We start from the raw sequence: 21,643 nt of genomic DNA, 5'->3' as shown, positions 1-21,643 counted from the left end.
ATAGCATAAACCCACAAAGTTTAGAGAAATAATATAAACCCATATCAGCGTTAATCATATGTAAAAGAGAGAACCTAAAGATTGTGGGTGGTTCCGCCGATTTAGAATGGCAGAAAAGAAGCGCCGACAAGTTGGATTGGATATGAGTGCGCCGCCGATTTGAGGATGGATTGGAAGAGACGAAACTAGAGAGCGGCGCCGACAAGTTGGATTAGATGAGAAGAAGCGCCGCTGATTTGAGGTTGTGGGTGTGCGGTTGCGACTGTCTGGTTCTTGTATGGTTTTAGCTGTGATTTGAGGGTTTTGTTTAGAGAGGCAAACTGAGACAGAGCAAGCAGAGGTAAGAGAAGCAAGCGTGAGAGAGAAAAGTTTGATGAATGCTATAATTTTTGGTATATATATAAAACCTGTTTAACCGGTAACCAAAACCATTAAAATTACATCAACAGTCAAGATTAAAACAGAACTAAATGAAGGGTTCAGATTTAGGAGTACCGGACCTCCTTTTTTTTGGGGGTACGGTAGAACGACCCGACTTGTCATAATTCGTATGACAAGTCTTTTTTTATTTTTTTTTATTTTTTAACAGTTCGTATGACAAGTCTGGTTTGCCATGTAGCCGACATTACGATGTAATTCAAGCCAACTCAGTGTGGCGGCCTTAGAAATTTCTTTTATACAATATCTATAATTTAATAAATAAGTAACTTGATTTCAACATCACCAAAAAAACACAAATACATAAAATATTATAATTTCTTTCTACTAACCAAAAAAAAAAAAAAAAATGATTTCAATATTAGTCCCATATTAAAATCAGTAACAGCTTATCACATATGATTTGTTGTAAAATTATTGTAAAAATATTCTGGATTTAGCCGCCCTACCAACTTAACTACAAATTGAGATCTTGTGAAATTATTAAAAAAATCTAATTCAAGGGTTGATATTAAAATGATTTTTCAACTTTTTAATTTCAGCCACTATTTCACTATTGAATAAGGCTATTGCATCAAATCCAGATTCACTCAATTACCTATTTTAAAAAATGAAAAAAACTAGAAAAAATAATAATAATAAACCCACATAATCGTAATTTAAAGACTTTTACGGGTTATATGTAAAGATCATCCATTAATTTGACAGAAGCTTATTTCGCTAATTTATTTTTAAAAAAAAATTTAGTTAAATTATACTTGAAATTAAACTAATAATATTTTAAAAATCAGTATATATAAACAAACAAGTTTTTTTTTTTTTTTTTGAGAAACATATAAACAAACAGGCTAAACGTTAAATGAAAAAGCACCCGACAAACCTAAAAAGCCAACAATAAATTTCGTGACAAGGATTTTTTATTAAAAGTAATATGAAGAAATCTCTTTTATGTCTTAGGAATGGGACGTAGTCCAAACTTTTGAAGATTCAAAAGCAAAAACAAAAATTATTGAATGTTAAGGGCCCTACTCTTTAAATTATTGAATATCTACATATATGGTATATCAGACTTTCTGCACTTAGTTTGCAAGCAGAGCTCGTAGAATAGCTAGCTAGTCGGCAGAGCAAACAATAATGGCAAGGCTTGTTCTTCCTTACATTAGCTTTATAGTGTTCTTGTTACTTATGTGCATGGCAACACAACCTGGAACAGGGACAATTCATAGTGATGAAGGTCAGGACATTCTTTGCTCTGCTATCTATCTATCTATATATATATTTCTGCATATTTTTATTTCATATATAGGATCAACTGTTCTTTCAGACTGGACATCTATACATGCACTCAGTCAGCTGTGTTCAACATTAGAAGGAGTAGGCGAAAATAGTATAGTCGGTATCCAATATATTGCTCTGATTGATTATTGTTATTTGATTGATTTAGTTCTATATAGATGTATCATGTGTGTCAGTGTGTGTTTGTTTCTTTAAAAAAAAGAAAAAAGAAAAAAAAAAGGGGGTTCTATAAGGAAGTTTTGAAAACCTCTAATAATTTTATCACATCATATTAAAAAAAAAAAAAAAGTTTAGCAACGCACAATTTTAATCTAAAACAAAAAAAAATATATATATATATATATATATATTATTATTATTATTTTAAAAAAACCTTACAAACCCACCGAAATTTGGTTGGCCAGGAAATTGGTCATGGATATGAGAAAGACAGTTATATGGAAAAAAAAAATATATATATAAATGATATATATGAACCTTTGTCTTTTCCAAACATGGTATATCATCCACAGCCACAGGTTTCCTTCCAGGATTGAGACTCAGGAGATGCAATAATTTTTCAATGATTGAGAGCATCTCAGTTTAATTTTAATTTTTCAACTTTTCTCACCTAAGGTTGAGGTTGAAAATTAAAAATTTTAATTCTCAATCTCACTCTCTTTTGCACAAGCTTAACTATAGAACGCGTTATAAAAATAAAAAGAAAAAAAGAAAAAAAGAAAAAAGAGCTTATCTATAGAAAGGGAACGGGATTCAAATCTTTCCTTCATCGCCAACTTTGGAATGGACAGTGATTGATTTGTCTTCATACATGCTTCATGTGTGATTTTACTTTTGCATGTTTTTCAAATCTTTTGGGGATGAGACTATTCACATTTGGGATGCTAAAAAATGTAGTATTTAGGATGCGTTCAGGATTTGAGATAAAGTTAACTTATTTTACTTTTTAGCTTATTTTTCTCCTAAATTGGGTTCCATTGCATTGTTAAGTGGGTTTTATTGCTCCAAAAGTCAGATTTTAACTTTTTTCTACATACTTTTAGCAAAAAGTTTTCAATTTCAGCAAAATAAGCAGTTCCCAAATGAACCCTTAGCACCTCAAAAGACAGCTTTATTTATTTTAACACATCACTTAACAATACACCCTACATCTCATTTTCTATTTTAACATACAAGTATACAACCCAATAAAAATTCATTTTCCTATAACCCATGACACCACTAGAATCATCCGCAACCTATAGCAACCATTGAAACCACCATGATCACCCACTAGTTCACATCACCCATGCAGCATCGAAACCCAAAACCACCATGATCCACCACCGCCACCAACACTCAATCAAAAACTTACTGTGATTAACCCAACCAAAAATCTACTAGATCACCCACAGCTGACAACAACACTATTGGCACCCAACCAAAAATCACTATGATCAACCCAACCAAAAACCCACAACCTACTCTAACCTAATCTAAGTATATATGTGTGTGAAGCTCCTTCTTATAGATTTGAACCTTGACCCTTGCTCCTCACACCTCACAAGTATTTATACTTGTAGAGTGACCATCGCGCCAAGAAAATAATATTCCAAAATTGAAACTCCTTTTTATAAAACTAACTTTTAACTCTCCTATTGTAATCAAGGAAAATATTCTTATATGTAACCTTGAAATCATAACATATTATCATAATATTTTCTAAATAATGCGTTGAATTTTATAATTCTTTAACAATGTTTTTTAAAGTCTTTTGCAATCAATCCATATTTTGATACTTCAAAATGAAATCTAAGATAGAAAGAGTAAATATTGGTGCTTTCAAGTTAATCAAAAATAAAAAATAAAAACTCATGCATCATCTTTAGAAAATCAAGGTCTACATATAGAATATTTTAAAATTTTCAAATATATGATCATATTGTAGATATATACTTCTAAGTTAATTTATTTTTAATTTTACTTTTTAAGTTTTCAGGTAATTTGTGTGAAATATCTTATATTTATATAAATCTTTGAAGTTTGAACTTCATAAGAGAATGACTATATATTGATTATTTATATTTTTTACTTGTTTGAAATATGTATTTATAGTGAGCTTAAATTATGAACGAATAGCTTAAGCATATACTAACTTTAAACTAGGCTTGAAAAAATCAATTGAAACCAAGCATAGGAAAACAAATTATAGGTTACATTTATCTTATATTTACTATTTTAATATTTTTTCCAATTAATAAATTAAGTCATTTTTTTCTTATACTAATAATAAAATTTAGAATTAATTTTGTCCTCAATATTATGTTTTAATCTTGCTTCTCTAAACATTTAAATTAGAAATACTAAAAGGTACTAGGTTAGATTCAAGCCTCTCAACTTATTATGTTGAAATTAAAGCATTAATAAACTCAGTGCCACCTCATTAGCCCAACCATTTTAGTACTTTATATAGATAGATAGGGTATCCACAGTCAGTTGGCCCAATGAAAGAGCCCAATTGCTGATTCAATTTCTCATAGCTCAAAAGAAAATGTGGGAGAAGAAAAGACCTTGAGAAAACTTTGAAGAATTTGATCTTAATTCTTTTAATTTGCTTGAGGCAACTCATGTTTGATTCATTAATGAGGCATTACAATTGGATTCTTTTTTTTTTTTTTTTTTTTTTTTCCTTTTAAAAATTTTTAATACACATCTCAAGGTTCAAGTTTTACGGTAATAAGTTTTTATGGTTCTAATTTGAATCCACAATTTAAATTACTTTTTTGTCCATCCAAAACAGCTAATAGTAACCTGCCACTTACGATCTATTGTGAAAATGTTGTGGACATAACATTTTTTACTTAAACTTTAATTAAGATTTTTATGATCATAATATTACATTATTTGAATTTATTACTTGGTTAAGGAATTTCAATGCTATTGACTATATTAAATCTAAGCCAACAAAAAAGGTAAAAGGTTAAAAGGAAATTGATTAAGTTTGATTTATCATGCAGTGAAAGCCCTTGGTGAAATAGCTGAACAATTGGGAAAGAAAGACTGGAATATCAATGTGGAACAATGCAAAAATGACCTAAGTTGGTTAACGCCAAAATTGGATTGGAAGCCACCATACAACAATTCTCTCTTTTGCGATTGCTCCTACCCTGATAGTGTATGCCACGTCGTTGCATTGTAAGTAAAAGTTAAACTTTTATTTTGCTAATCAACCAAAAGAACAAACTGCATAGTGTGAAAATTTTCGCCTCGTTAGATGGAAGAAGTGGCAGCTGGTTTAGCTTATTAGGGTTTTCCGTAGCTTCTTCCTTCTTTTTTTTTATATATAAATATATATATATATATGTATGTATGTATGTATTAAACTTTAAATTTTAGATGGATACTTGAGTACCTAGTTGGCTTACCTACTAAGACTTATTTAATTATATTACCCATTTGGGTCTTGTCCATTTAACCCAAATATTTAATTGGATTGGGTCAAGACTTACTCAAATTAAGTGGGTCATGGGTGAGTTAATAGGTTTAGGTAAAAATTGCCACCTCTATTATATATGGGTCTTATTGTATTGCTTGAGAAATTATACAATATGTAGAGTTTGTTTTATTCAATTGAAATTAAAGTCACGATTTCCAAATCCAGACTTATTTCCATTGCTTTTGGAGTATGTGTAAAAGTGTGTAAAACAATTTATGTGTAATAAATACTATTATTTACAATTTTGGGAAAATGATCCCCTCTATTCCAATTGAATCTTGATTCTCTCAAATTTTTAGTTAGTTGTAAGCACATAATATTTATTTAATTTTTTTAAAATGAGACGGAAATAGAGCATTAATAAGAGATCTTATCCCAAAATTTTATTAATACTTTCTCTCTTTTTCTCTCTCTTTCTCTCCCTCTTTATTCTAAACAATTCAAAACATCCTTGTCACATAGGGTTCTTAAAGGGCAGGATCTCGACGGTAAGCTTCCACGATCTCTAGTGAAGCTACACTACCTGACGTACCTGTAAGAAAGAGTACCCATTATTTATTTTACTAATTAGCACTCCCATAATTGATTTAACCACATAATTGCACAATTTCCTCTTGATTATAGTAATCTCAATCGTAACTTCCTTAGTGGTAACATACCCCACGAATGGGCTTCTACAAAGTTGGAATTTTTGTAAGTGATTTCTCAGTTCATGTCCAAGATTAGCCATTATAGGCTCATTCTTATTTAATTAAATGAATTTGCTACAGGACCCTCTCTGTGAACAACTTATCAGGACCAATTCCAGGCTTCTTGGGAAACATTACCGCACTTAGATATATGTATGCTCTTATTTTATCATTCTTCTAGAAAATACTCAAGTTACTAACAATTTAACAACATAAAAGTTACAAACTAATGTGGCAATAAAAGTGATCAGTGGGCGTCAATCACCTAATGAATGAATGTTTGAATTGTTTATTGGTGATTGGTGACACATCAGAGCAGAAAAAATTGAACTATTTCTATCATCACTCGTCATATAGATGGTAAATTATGTCATACTTCCATTTGGTCTAACCGGCTTTAATATTTAAGAATATATTATACATTCAGGAGTATAGAGAACAATCTGTTTTCAGGAATGGTTCCCCTTGAGCTTGGAAAGTTGGTTAGCTTGGAGAATCTGTGAGTTTCTTTGTGTTTTTTCCCTTAATTTTTCAAATAAATTTTGATTTGTCATTTCTAAATTGTCATTGATTTGCTTAATCTTGAACACATGAAATGACCTCAACTTTAATTTTGGTGACTGTAGCATTCTTAGTGCTAACAATCTCTCGGGAGAGTTGCCATTCGCGCTTACTAAGTTGACCAAATTAACGGAACTGTAAGTGTTTAAAACCTTTTTTTGTGATTGATAGTACTTTTAGATTTTACTTGAAAAAAATCTTAGTCATTTTGGTGACTGTGGCATTCTTCTTGTTTGTATTTTGTTCAATAATGTTTCTGTTTTGGGATATACATGCAGTAGAATTAGTAGTAACAACTTCACTGGAAGAATACCTGACTTTTTCCGAAGTTGGAAACAACTTGAGAAATTGTATGTGCTTTTTCTTACATCCTTATCTAAATCTCTTTATAGTAAAAGGTTTCAGGTGTGATCTAAATCCATTTGAATTGTGTTGTTAACAGAGAGATCCAAGCTAGTGGTTTTGAGGGGCCAATTCCTTCTAACATTTCTATCTTGAGTAACTTAACTGAGCTGTGAGTTCTGCCTTTCAAGATATCAATTCTTAACTTAATCCCTAGGATATGCTCATGTGATGTTTTAATTAATGAAATTTAATGTTGAAGAGCTAACAGTTATTGATGGTGCAACTCTATGTAGAAGGATCAGTGACTTAGTTGGAGGGGGTTCAAAATTTCCAAACTTAAGTAGCATGAAAGGCATGGAAAGATTGTAAGTCATTCTTTTGTTGAACATTGCTATAGACTGGAATGAAAACAAAATTTACCAACATTGCTATAGACTGGAATGAAAACAAAATTTACCATAGTGTTGCTCACTAGAAGTTTATTTACAATGCAGAATGTTGAAGAGTTGTAATATCTCTGGACCAATTACTGAATCTATATCGGACATGACCCAACTTCAAACCTTGTATAGTGCTACTGTCATTTCTCCTTGTACCTCTTATTTATAGCCTTTCTTAATGGCGAAAATAGCCAAATAGCACCATTTTACAAACTATATTGCAATCTACCACTGTTTCGAAAATATGTAGAGATCTACCACTTTTTGGGTACTCGAGTGTAGCGAAATCGAGTTTTCCATGGTACTCGAGTTTATGGAACTCGAGTACCATGGAAAAATTTTGAAAATTTTTTGGGGTACTTGAGTTCCATGAACTCAAGTAACCATAAAAAATTTTCAAAATTTTTCTGAGTACATTTTTTCAAAGAACTCAAGTTTTTAAAATTCGAGTTTCACGACAAACTCGAGTTTCAAAAAAGGTGGTAGATCCCTACATATTTCCAAAACAGTGGTATATTGCTAATTTTTTCGGGAAACAGTGGTAGTGGGCCATTTTCGCCCTTTCTTAATGGAAAATGAATGTACTGCAGTCCCCGGATGATCGGACATTTGAACAGGTCAATTATCGCATTTATTAATTATAGATATGTAAATATGAAAGTCCGAATCTTTTGGTAATATAACAGGTTATTTATTCTTATAAAAAAGAAAAAAGAAAAAAAGAAACAGGTTATTTATATTTACAAATTTACGGGCTTAAAATTTGGTTAATATTTTATTTTCTAGAACTTAGAGCAAGAGTTATTTAAATACAAATTTCGGCATTAGTTTTTTAAAAAGTAGAATAGAAACTTAAGCTAAAATGGGAACTATTTGACAGAGATGTGGTATCAGAGCACATAATTGTCTCAACTGATTAATGAGTTTCTCTATTAATTAGTTGTTACAATATATTGTGTTTTTTATTTTGACTTGCATCCTTTTTAGTCGTTGACATTTTGTCTTATAATTTTTTCCATTTTCAGTTCAGATCTGTAGTTAAAAACCTTCTTTTCTTGCAGAGATCTCAGCTTCAACAGATTGGATGGAAAAATTCCAGATTTTCATGGTTTATCGCGATTGAAATATTTGTAATCTTCACAAAAAAACCCTTAACTTAGTTCAATCTTAGTGTAAATTCAAATAAACAATTAGGCAGCTAAAGCACACACAACTATGTGTAACCAAGTTTGGCCTATTGGCCGACATCTGTGGGTGAGTCTGCAAGGAGCTTCACTTTGTATACACCTGAAATTAGAATCCTATCCATTTGCTTTGTCTTTTAGAATAAGTTAAAACTTAAGTACAGTTCTTTAGATGGAGTATATTAGGGTAAACCATAAAACACATAGTTACATTGTTTGAATTTAAGTATCCTTGGAAAAGATAACATTGTTTGTGATTTATTGGTTAATACAACTATTTGTTTGAATTTAATTGGAGAACTTAATATATTGCTCCTAAGGATTTCCACCTAAGTTTTGCCCTTTAGAATAATCCTAAAATGACCTTAAATAACTAGGTCTTTACTAGAGAAAATAGAGTAGGACCCTTTAACATGGTGTCTGATTGGCATCCTCTTATTTTAGCAAGAATATTTTATTAAATCCAGTTTTTTCTCACCTTTTGCCAAATAAACAAATAAAATAGCTTCAAAAAAAATTGAAATAAATTATATATATATATATTTATATATATTTGTCACCTTTCAGCAAATCAGCTACCAGAAAATACAGGATGCCAAACTCACCTGTGGTCATGCTATTAAGTGTTTAACCAATGATATTTTTGTTTGTTTACTAAATAGGTTTCTGACAAGTAACTTGCTCACTGGGCCTATTCCAGAATGGATCAAGGACAAAGATAATACTCAGTAAGGGTTTAAATCTTAAATTCTTCTTCAATTTTGCATTGACTTGTGAGTATAAAGAAACTGATTTTTGAAGTTACTACAATAATATTATGAGTAATGATAGTTACACTCTCCTTATTACTCACTCAAAGTACACACTGCGACATGATTGAAATCGTGTTTTTAGAACATGATCTCGCAATTTTAACTAAAATTGTGTTTTAAAAACACACAATTCCAAAAGGCAGTGTGTGTGGAGTGTGCAATAGGGAGTGTATAATAACATTTTTTGGGATATTATATACTTCACTTTGGATAGTGCTTCATTTCACGGTCTTTTATGGGGTTAGTTATAGTGGAAAGACCTTGACAGCTACATCCTTCTATGTGACTTGTATTTGTAGTGAATCCAATATATGGTTTATATAATAGAGAACTATAGTGTTAATGCTTGCTCCACTCTACAATAGGTTTGGACCTCTTGGGCCACAATATCTTTGACACCACCTAAAACTTATGGTGGAACCTTGAGTTCCTAAGGACTTGAATGTCATGAGAAATCTAGAAATGCACAAGACAGATGACGCTGATAGTGAATGGCCACTATTGATGATGATGGCTGACACCAAATGCCAAAACCAATTGATGGAAGTATTGTGTGTGGATAGCGTTGATTGTGCCTGAACTACTTGGTGGTTCTAGTGGACTTAAATTGTGTGTATGGACGTTACCTCTTGTCAATTACAATTTCTATCCACACTTTGAATTACCTACCAGATTCGAATCCAAGGGGATTTCTGGGCTTTGTTGCACTTGCATGTCAGGTTCTCTACCTCCTGCTTGTAGGTGATTGTGTTGTCAGGGCTTGATGGTTGAGGAATAGATTCAAGATGGCATGGCTTGCCAAATATTGGGTACCACCTTAATGTGTATTGGATACGGCCTTAATGTGCTTTGGCATGACAGCTTATGTCCACACCAGAAAACCTTTGTTGGCTACTTCTTTGTTATATGACTTGTGTTCAAAATGAAATTAATGTATGGTTTATAGAATTGAGAACTCTAAGCTAACCCTAAACTAACCCGAAGTTAATATGCTTGATCTACAAGTACATGAGCCTACAATAGGCTTTGGCCTCTTGAAACATAATTTCTAACACTTTCCATCTTGAATAGTTTAAAATGTTGACAATTTTAGCAAAATACTCTTTAAAATTTACTCTTGTTCTTGTTTGGAATTATAGTGAGGTACAATATAATAATTATGCTTTTTGTGTAGCCCAGTAGATCTTTCTTACAATAATTTGTCAGAGCGTTCTGCACCATCATGTCGAGACAATCTGTAAGTTTTTACCTACTGGAGCTTTACACACTTTGCTCTCTTCTTAACCTTTCCAGTTTTTTGAAAGTAACTAATTTTTCCATTGCATCAGAAATTTGTTCAAAAGCTTTTCTGGAATGGACAACTTGTAAGCTTCAAACTTGTAAACTTTTTAGAAGAACAGATGCTCTTAATGTTGTCTTTTTCACTTTTATCTTGGATAACTGACACTTTATCTGCTTCACTGATTAAGATCACTTAGTGAGTGCCTGAAGGACTCTCCATGTTCAAAAGGTAATTATATATCTATTGAAATCAAAGTATGAGGTATATGCTTCAGTTACCTAGTTGGGCCTGCCTTTTTTGTAATTTCTTTCCAAAATGAAGAAAAGAGTTCAGTTTAATATTTCATTTTGTACAAGACAACTACATAAATTAATTAGAAATAATATGGAAATTTCATTGCTTTTTTATTATGTCTGCTTGATTTGGTGCTGCTTCTATATAGATTATTATGAAGTACATATAAATTGTGGTGGGAAAGCAAAAACCGTTGGAAACATAAAGTATGAAGCGGATTATCACCCAGCTGGACCAGCAAGTTTTGTTTGGAAGGAGAACTGGGGATTCAGTAGCTCTGGACGATTTTGGGATTTAAACACTACCGGAAATGACTATGTAGCAAACAATGTATCCATACTCAAAATGAATGAGTCTGAACTATACACAAGTGCACGCCTGTCTCCTCTTTCAATCACATACTATGCCCGCTGCCTAGCAAACGGACCTTATAAATTGAAACTTCACTTTGCGGAGATAGTAATCAGAGACAATAGATCTTTTTACAGTCTTGGAAGGCGGATATTTGATATTTATGTGCAGGTATTCTATCAAATTTATTTCCATCTGTATATTATAGTAGAGGAGTTAATTGAGTTAATTTGCTGCAGGAAAAATTGGTGTTGGAAGATTTTGATATTGAAAATGCTGCACCAGGGGTTGATAAAGCAGTTGTTAAGGAATATAAAGCAAATGTAACAAATAATGTTTTGATGATTCGCTTTTTTTGGGCTGGGAAAGGAACAACAGATGCCCCAAAGAGAGGAAATTATGGTCCCCTCATATCAGCTATCTCTGTGGAAAATGGTAATTGTATTGGAGTTTGAGAATCTTATTGTTGTCCAATTTCTTCCATACTCAGATTAGATTGATGAACTGTGGAATCATAGGAATTTAGTGGATCTAGAACTCCATATGTATCTGCATTTAGATGAAAGACTCAAAACCATGTTAAAGTACATTTAGATGGAAGACTACAAAAAACTATACCATGATCTTCATCATTTTATAACAATGCTATGGCTGTTTGTCTTTTAACCATATGTTGCTATCTTGCTTTGGATTTTTTGTATAGTGCTAAATATATTTCAGAATGCAGTCTTAAAATTACTGTCCTTAGTTATTTTCATTTTCTGTAGATTTCAGTCTCCCTAATGATGGCAAGATGAAGATTGTGGTCGGAGCTGTAGTTGTGGTGCTACTCCTCATTTTTATGATTTTGGGCATTCTTTGGTGGAAAGGTTGTTTGGGAGGGAGGAAATCAAGGGAAAATGGTAATTTGTGCAAATCTTATGTGGAAATTATACATGACAGTATTCACTATCTCCTATTATGGCAGGAAGTTGGAACAATGTATAGAAAATGAAAACTTTTATTTTTATTTATCTTTCCCTAGAAGATCAGCAGTCCAAAGTACACTTTCAAAAGAAACTATAGGATTTCTAGGCTCAGAGCATATAATCTTTTCTTTGGGATGATGCATGATGATTTGGGTCATTTAGTTCCAATTTTGATGATAATGAGCCATGGAATCATGAAAAAAAAAAAAAAAAAAAGCCTATATCATTGCTTTTTTAAAAAAGGAAAAAAAAAATCTGCCTAAAGTAATTTTTCAATAGAATAATGCATTTTTGGCTTAAGTTCTCTGTAGTCAACTAATGTCTAAATATTTTCATAAACCAAGTTTCTGATATAGAAAATATTATTTTGAAAGATTTCACTCTCAACTTGTCCTCAAAGTCACGTGAAATTTGGTTTGTTCGTTTAATATTCTTATTTTAGTTGCAAAATGATCTTGTCACAAGTGTCAAGCTATCTCATTCTATGATAAATGAATGGACTATTTTCACCTTTCCATTTAGTTTTTTGATTCCCAATAAAGTACTTGTAATTGAGAAAGAGGAAAAAAACAAAATCTAAAAACTTAGGGTTTCCTGTACTTGTTCATACTTCATATATTTCTCCTTCACAACCCCCCCTGGTCCCCCCTCACAGCTTCTCCGACAATATAGTGTTCATCCAAAGCCTTTAATTTTCTTATCCTCTTTAAGATTCATCTAACTATTCAAGAGCATGCATTTTTTTTTTTTTTTTGTTAAACATTGGTCTTGTTATACTATAAGATGCATTCTGACATCTTAGTTGATGCCTTTGACAGAGTTAAAAGGATTAGACTTGCAAACTGGTTTTTTTACATATAGACAAATAAAAGCTGCCACTGATAACTTCAATGCTGCAAACAAGCTGGGGGAGGGTGGTTTTGGATCAGTTTACAAGGTACCTGACAATTCTTTTTCTTTTTTAGAATGAGTTTTCTTTTCATCCTTCTATTCTTATTCTTATTCTCCTTGTTGATCCTTGACATTTGAAGAGTTACACAATAAAATACATACTTGAAAATGTATATTTTTCTATTCTTGATGTAGGGTATACTATCCGATGGTACAGTAATTGCGGTTAAGCAACTTTCTTCAAAATCAAGGCAAGGAAGTCGTGAATTTGTGAATGAAATAGGCATGATATCTGGTTTACAACATCCAAATCTTGTTAGACTGTATGGATGTTGTATTGAAGGAAAACAATTATTGTTGGTATATGAGTATATGGAAAACAATAGCCTTGCACATGTGTTGTTTGGTAAGCTAATGTTTTATACCTTACCATGCATTTTATGTTGATAATAGAAGAATGAGGACAAACACTAATCATGAATTTCATTGATTGGGTTCTGGACATCAATTTCAGGTCCTGCAAATGGCTGGTTAAAATTGGATTGGCCTGCAAGACAGAAAATATGTGCGGGTATAGCAAAAGGTCTAGCTTTCTTGCATGAGGAATCAACGTTGAAAATTGTTCATAGAGACATTAAATCTACTAATGTATTGCTTGACAGAGACCTTAACCCTAAGATCTCTGACTTTGGATTGGCCAAGCTCGATGAAGAGGAGAACACACACATTAGCACCAGAATTGCTGGAACAATGTGAGCTGACTTTCTTTCTTTTTCCCCCTCTGTACTTCCTTTTGGAGTCTATTTTTTCCCTCTCTTCTATTTCATTACCTTTGCAGATCTTGATTATGAGGTATTGCGATTTGATGCCGATCTTATATGTTGGTAATTTTAGTTGGGCCCTGAAAAGTACACCAGAATATGGCCTGAATGAAATCTCCGCACTAAGACAAGTATAGAAAATACTGTCAGAAGAGTATTGACCAAAGTACTTGACTGGATTTTATATCTATTTTGCATCAACATGTAATAGTGTCCATGCTTTTTAAACTGAATTCTAATGCTACACCCCCTTTTTCTAATGAATAAGCAAACATTATCAACCAAAATGACACAATTACAGCTCAAACAACACAAAATACAAGCTGCCATGCTGCAGACACTAGGTTGTCAAAGCAACCCCCTACAATACCCCCAAATGCACATAAACCTCTGCCCAATACCCACAAGCAACAACACAATTCACCCTTACACAGAGCAACTTATCTGCAATTACTAAAACCAGCAGCTATATAAGCACCTGGGACAACAGATGAACCTCCGAAACCCCAGACACATTGTCAACCTCTGCCAGAAGCCAGTCACAAAAAACAAGAAGCTAGAAAACAAATCTGGCAGCACAAAACAAAGCCCATTCGTAGCTGAATTCTCAGCTTAGAACAGAGAGCTTGACCATTGATTGAAGGTTTGGAAGGAAGAAAAGCTCCAGGCCTCCATCTCACATCATTCAAGATATTCTTCACCTTGTGATTCTTGGAAATCAATGGGCCTAATTCAGTATCTGATTTCTCAACCTCAAAATGTGATATACTATTGTTGCCACAACAACTTTACTAACCACCTGAGAACACCCCCATTGCATCAAACTCCAACCAGTCACAGGGGACACTCCTGCCAGGACATTGCCAACTCGCTTACAAATAGTTTGAGAGAAGGGACTAGAATGGCAATCCACCTCACCACAACAGTATTCCACACCAATTTCCACCAATCCACCTCACCACTCCTAACTCTTATGGCTTCCCAAGTAGAAGGGCAAGAAAAACACCATTAGTTGTAAGAGTCCACCTCACCTTATCTTCATCATGCAACTGATCCAACAAGCATTCTAACTACAGCACTAATAGCTTCACTTCTAGGTGGTTTCCATTTCCATTCACCATTTAAAGTAACACTAGACACTCTTGAAACTGCCATCAACACCAATCACGATCAATCAAGTCCAACAAAATCAATTATCATTATAGGTCAAATTCTTTGGCCAAACCATAATGTCCCCACCTTCTCACATAAACAGGGAGATATAGCAGATTGGACGTATGGAATAATTCCCTCCCCCACCCCTACCCCTACCACCAAAAAAAAAAAAAAAAAAAAAAAAATCTTTTAGTGCAACTACTCATTAACTTTGATCCACTTTGCTACTTTTAGAAAACATAATATCTCTATTTTAATTTACTTATTACTCTTACTTTAGTAGTTTTGTTATTGCTTCTAGCTCAATGAAGCTATACTCACAAGTGGTTGCTTCAAAAAAAAAAAAAAAAAAAACTCACTTATGGTGGCCTTATTAATTGCATGATTGCATACATAACAATTGATTGGTAATCTGATGGTTGGTAATTGACTGATGTTGGCCTTTTTGGATTTAGAAGTTCATAAAATCATATTAGTGAACCAAATATCATGATAAATTTATGTGCTGCAGAGGCTATATGGCGCCAGAATATGCATTATGGGGTCATCTAACCTACAAAGCGGACGTTTATAGTTTTGGAGTTGTTGCATTGGAAATTATTGCTGGGAAGAACAACATGAAATATCGACCAAATCAAAACTTCGTATGCCTTTTAGATTGGGTAAGATACATCATTCTCCTGTTGTTTTGAAATTTATAGCTAAAGAATATAATGAATACAAGGTTTTTTTTTGGGTAGAAATATGAACCCAAGTTTCTTCTTTTGGAACTACTCCATTTGACTAGGTTAACCTGCATTATGTTTCACTGGGTTCAAGTTGGAAAATAAACATCATTTAGTTGAAAACATACATGTGAGAGAGTTAGGCAAATTAAGGTTATTTTTAAAAAAAAATTTTTTTTCCATCTTTTTCTTTTTGGTTGCATTTTCAAGGTTCAAGTTGCATAAGGGGCTGTAAATGAGTCAAGCTGAGCTGAGCCAAGTATTAAAATTTTAGGGCTTGTTCAATTAATTTCATTTCAAACATGAGCTGAGCTTAAGCTCATCACCAAACGAGATTAATGTTCAAGCTTAGTTCATTTTCTTGTTGAACAAGCACGAGCTTGTTCACAAGCTACTTGATGAACTTATTATTTTCCCATATATAATAAAATCATGATTAAATTTTTTATCCCATCACAAATCTATGAATTTTTACTACTAATGCACTCTATATTATCAATAACGTATAATAACTAATTTGATATTATATGAACCTATTTACAAAACTGATAGGTCACAAATTGAATGACCCCTTGTGATAGAAATTAATTAATTAATTAACCAAGTTATTAATTAATCAATTTATCATGCAAACGCGTGGTAGCACAAACAAATCACCAATAAACTAATTATGCAGCGGAAAATAAATAACACGGTGATTTGTTTACGAATGGGGAAAACCTAACGGCAAAAATCCCACCGGGTGATTTTCAGATCACCACTCCTGAAACTCCACTATTATCACAACAAGCGGTTACAAGTAAAGGAATCCCAAGTACCTTACCAACCTATAGTTGAACTCTTACCCCAATACCCAATTGGACTTGTTCTATAGTGACAGTTCCCCTTTCTGATACACGACTCCCAAGTACGTGACTAACCAATTGCGCGGATCCCAGTACGCGACTTCAATCACCAACTAAGAAGATTGTTGGTTGCAAAATTCTTCAGTTCATCCACATGATGAAGATCAAGAAGATGCTTGGTCACAAAACCCTATGGTGCACATACACAGCAACTTCTTCAAGAGAAAGAGATGAACTAGGGCTTGAACAGAGTTTGCTCAATGCTTGTGCAACTTGTGAACTCTTTGACGGCCCTTAAAAAAAATCATTTTATATGTCTAGGGTTAGGAGAAAAGAAAACCCAAAGACATATTCACAGATCCCAAGAAAATCAGATCAGAATTCTGAAATTCTTAAACCTCGATAGATAGAAGGTGTCGAGCAGCTGTCGAGAAGGTGTCGAGCACACGGGGCTTTGAACAGCTTTCTTAAGCTCGATAGATGCAGCTGTCGAGCCAGCTGTCGAGCTTTAATGAATTTGCACTATCAGCTTGTTTTCTTGGACAGACTTGAAGACTTCAACACTTAATCTTGAAACATGGTTTCTTGAAGTATTTAAACACATCCTAAATCTATCCAAATACAAGTAAAGTGCGTTTTGTCAAATGATAAGCCAATTACAAAAAATACTGACATATATTTCTAACAAGTGAAACACATATGTCCTAACAAAAACCTACATAATCCATTCTATATAAATATAATTCTAGACAAGTATACGTATAAAACTATAATACTATATATTGTCAAATCAAACTTTCATGTTCACAAGCTTATTCACAAACACAATTATTTATTTATTTATTTATTTGATAGGTAATATAAGAATTATTATTGATGAAGAAAAGAAAAAGAAACATCAATGTGTTCACGAGAATGAACACAGCAAAGTACAAAACAGAACAAAAAAGAAAGCAATTACGAGACCAAACTAAGAGAAGAAAAAAACTGAACAATAGAAGAACATTTTGTAAAGCCCCAGCACTGAGACCAATTAAAAAGACTTTCTGGCATAAGCCTATTAACTCAACCAAAGACTTCTCAGAATCTTCAAAGGACCGACGATTACGCTCCATCCATATAGTCCATATCAAACATCTTGGAATTAAATTTCAAATATCTTAATCATGTTTCCCAAGCCAATGATTCCAACAAAATAATAATTCTGCCACGGAGCTAGGCAATACCCACTGAATACTGAAAGCCTGAAGCATAAAAACCCATAAAGAATTCGCCATATGACAGTGAATAAGGAGATGGTCCACAGATTGCCCACTGCACCAGCACATACAACACCAATTTGCCAAAGGGCGACCTCTAATCATGAGATTATCCAATGTAAGAATGCGATCATGAGCTGCCGTCCATAAAATAAAATAACCACCATTTTGGGAATCTTTGCTTTTCAAATGCCCTTCCAAGGGAAGATAGAGTTGGGAGTCGCCCTTAACTCATTATAAAAGGAACGAGTATCAAACTTATCATTTCCATTAAGACCCCAACACAAAGAATCATTGCCTACTCCATGTGAAGATGAGCTTGAATAAAATCAAGAAGAGAAAAAGAAGCAACAAGCTCCCAGTCTTCAAAATCCCTATAAAGTCTCAAATTCCAAAATCTAACATCATCCCCCTCTTGATGACTCACAACATCAAAAATACAAGCTTCCTTATTAGTTGAAATCACATATAACTCAAGGTAGAGGATTTTAAGGGAATCAACCCCAACCCATCTATCATGCCAGAAATGAATCCGGGTACCATCACCCACAACAAAGGAAAAATGCTTAGAAAAGCTTTCCCACCCTTCATTAATACTACGTGTCTACGCCACAAACCACACCCACGAGTTCTCCTACAAACTTTAGTACTCCAACCCCCTTGACCCTCCCCATATTTAGTGGATATAACCCTTTGCCAAAGATGAGTAACTTCATGCCCGTATCTCCACAACCACTTCCCGAATAAAGCTTGATTAAAGGACTCTAAATTTCTTATCCCCAAACCTCCCATTTCAATAGGTGAGCAAACCTTGTCCCACGCCACCAAAGGGTATTTGAAACTCCCCTTAGACAATCCCCAAAAAAGTTTCTTTGGATTCTTTCCAGCTTAGCAACCACAGCTATAGGAATAGTAAATAATGATAAAAAATAAGTAGGAAGACTAGAAAGAGTGCTCTTCAATAAAGTGAGCCTACCACCCTTGGATAAATAAAGACGTTTCCATAATGATAATTTCTTCTCCAGCTTTTGAAGCCATTAAATCCAGGTGGGTTTATAGGGATGCAAATATTGATACTCATATGTTTGCTAAGTGGTCTCTACATAGCTCTATCTGTAGTTATTTTCATATGGGATTTAGCCCCACTCCCCAGCAAGTTTTGTTAATGTTATCTTGGGTAAGGCTGCCCAGTATTCTCCATAATGTTTTTCTTTGTTTTGGTTAATAATATTTCATTCAGCCAAAAAAAGAAAAGAAAAAAGAACCCATAAATTTTTATTTTAAGTCGAGCTCGAGTTGTTCATAAACAGTTTTTGTTCACTTACAAGCATAACTAATTTTTATTTGTTGTAATTAGAGTGATGTGCTGACGAGTGATGTTGTCTTAACATCATATAATTCAATAACAGTGTCCACATGTTCAAATTATCGGATGGAAAAAAATGTCTGTGAGTTCTTTCCATGAGAAAAACTTGGATTTGATCTCCAAACTCCTACTTCTTTTATGAACAAGCACAAACACACACCCAAAAAAAAAAAAAAAAAACTCGTTAGATACCTTTAAAATACAGGAAAATTAAATTATGTTTGGTTAATAAATGAAAAGGATGAATTTACAAAACAAATGTTGATATTAATTGCTTTTATATTTTAATGAAAATGTCATTCTTTTTTTCATTATTAACTGTTAATTTTCTTTTCATATTTTAATTAGAGTAATGTTTATTTCACGCATTATTACACACATAGTACATACACTCACAAAAAAAAGGGGAAAACGTGACTTGAAATCTCGATTTTGAAGTTTGAAATTGTGACTTCAACTTCCAAATTGTGACTTCAAGAAATGTTTTCCCTTAATTTTTGTGAGCATGTGTACTATGTGTGTGATAGTATTTTCCCATTTAATTAACATGGTTGCCCATTGTTTGCTAACTTGGGGAACATCATTGATAGAAAAAAGCAGAATTGAATTGTTTGTTTTTTCTTTTAATAACTTACAAACTCTTTTCATTTGTCATTTTAGGCCATCGTGTTACAACAGAGAGGGGATTTGATGGAATTGGTGGATCCAGAATTGGGGTCTGATTTCAGCAAGGAAGAGGCACTTAGAATGATTAAAGTAGCTTTATTATGCACTAATCCATCACCAGTGCTTAGGCCTGTCATGACTGCAGTAGTGAACATGCTTGAAGGCCGGATTGTCATTGATGAATTGACCAGAGGCCCAAGTATTTATGGCAATGAATGGGGGTTTGAAGCCTTAAGAGATCAATATGGTGAGAGCTCACGACCAAAATCAATGGAAAGTCAGAGCCTTACTCAATCATCAAATGCAACATGGATTGGTTCTTCTTCCACATCTGCCCACAATATCTATTCCACTAATCAAAATGAATGAGGAGTGTGGATGGCAATAAATGTGGGATTTTAAGTAAAATTAGTTTACATAGGCATGTAATAACTCTACAAACATGGTTAATAGTGTTTTGCTCACCGTTAGATGTAAAGTAATCTACGGTTCAAAAAAAAATGTATACCTTGTTGAACCTATATATATATATATATATATATATATATATAAATAAGCAACTAAGGCTCCAGCTTATGTGACGAGCATTGTGCTTGTTTAATGATAAGAAACTATGAGCTTTGTGGTTTTAATTCCAAGATAATACTTTGAATGGGATTTGGTTGGGAGAGAGAATTTGCTCTGCGAAAAGCACACATTTATTTAGCATTTTGTCAACTTGTGGACCAGTATTTGCTCTATAAGATGAAGGCATGAAGCCAAACGGTATTTTCGAAAATGATTCCTTCTTGATGATTGTAAATTTTACATTAGACAGTATAGTCAGATGATTAATTATGGGAGTAGCGAACACAGATCGAAGCCTTGCATTGGTTCATTCCACATTCTCCCCGGTGCAATTTAAGTCAGCCATATGCCATTTATGCATCTTATCGGTACAATCTGTAGGTTTATACCAAAATTGCTTCCAGGCCGGCCCAAGGAATAACTAGGCCTAAGGCCCCAGCTCCATTATAAAAAGGCCCAAGTATTTTTAATGATAATTGACTTCTTTTTAAAAAAAATAAAAAATAAAAAATTGGTGTACTCCTATGCTTGGAAATATAATATTACAAATATGTGGAATCATCAAATGTTAATTAAATTTCCCTAACTAACAGATTGAGGTTTTAAACATTAGTCACATAATCTTTGTCATGATCACACACCAAATAATCTCTACCTCTCTTAGTGGAGGTTACTCATAATTTTGAGCTGTTAGACTCAAGAGCGTTTAGAGATGTTTAATCAAATGTGGCCAAATGAGTCGGGGCATAACAAAACACTTTATGGATGTTGTTATCCCAGACTTTAAATAAGATTTGGTTTAGTGCTATGAAATCTTTTCTATAGGTGTGCTCAATGGTCGCACAGCCTATTGACCAATATGAACAAAGAGGATAATGGAATGAGAGATGCATGGTTGGGCCATGCCCACTATGTGCAAGTGAGAGATGTTAGAATTTGATCAACTGGGTTGCCTGTTACTGGGCATGACCTCGCCTGTTTAATGGGATTAATTCCCACATAACATAGACGTAACATATATTGACAGTACATGGGAGTAGGTTACAAAATGCACCCCCCGCCCCACCCATTTAAGTACTTGCTTTGCTCAATTAGCAAGTACCACCGTGAGCAACATTTTTTGGGTCATGAAGCCATGGTAACGTGGAAAAATGCTGCATATAAAGTCCTAGAGGTAAAGTGTTGTAGTTACCTCATATGTGACCTTGACGCC

General features: G+C 33.5%; 1 protein-coding gene across 7 annotated transcripts; it reads left to right on the top strand.

The window, feature by feature from the left end:
• The first annotated feature begins 1,493 nt into the window (after positions 1-1,493).
• LOC115989425 (probable LRR receptor-like serine/threonine-protein kinase At1g07650) lies at positions 1,494-20,495 on the top strand. 7 transcript variants are annotated; one of them, XM_031113099.1, is made up of 24 exons: positions 1,494-1,672; positions 4,731-4,908; positions 5,672-5,743; positions 5,834-5,902; positions 5,980-6,051; positions 6,326-6,397; positions 6,525-6,596; positions 6,738-6,809; positions 6,902-6,973; positions 7,107-7,169; positions 7,299-7,370; positions 8,306-8,374; positions 9,091-9,156; positions 10,415-10,477; positions 10,569-10,604; positions 10,710-10,750; positions 10,965-11,338; positions 11,407-11,602; positions 11,935-12,069; positions 12,954-13,072; positions 13,222-13,432; positions 13,541-13,778; positions 15,514-15,664; positions 19,858-20,495. In XM_031113099.1, exons 1-24 carry the CDS (start codon positions 1,573-1,575, stop codon positions 20,230-20,232), a joined length of 2,988 nt encoding a protein of 995 aa, XP_030968959.1. In that variant the 5' UTR covers positions 1,494-1,572; the 3' UTR covers positions 20,233-20,495. The 7 variants fall into 7 exon arrangements, with proteins under 7 accessions (XP_030968959.1, XP_030968958.1, XP_030968960.1 ...); XM_031113098.1 differs by having other exon boundaries at positions 7,098-7,169; XM_031113100.1 differs by lacking the exon at positions 5,834-5,902 and having other exon boundaries at positions 7,098-7,169.
• Positions 20,496-21,643: the final 1,148 nt, after the last annotated feature.

Source organism: Quercus lobata, chromosome 5 (assembly GCF_001633185.2).
Source record: "Quercus lobata isolate SW786 chromosome 5, ValleyOak3.0 Primary Assembly, whole genome shotgun sequence".
Taxonomy (NCBI): Eukaryota; Viridiplantae; Streptophyta; class Magnoliopsida; order Fagales; family Fagaceae; genus Quercus; species Quercus lobata.
This window is presented reverse-complemented; position numbering and strand designations above follow the sequence as displayed.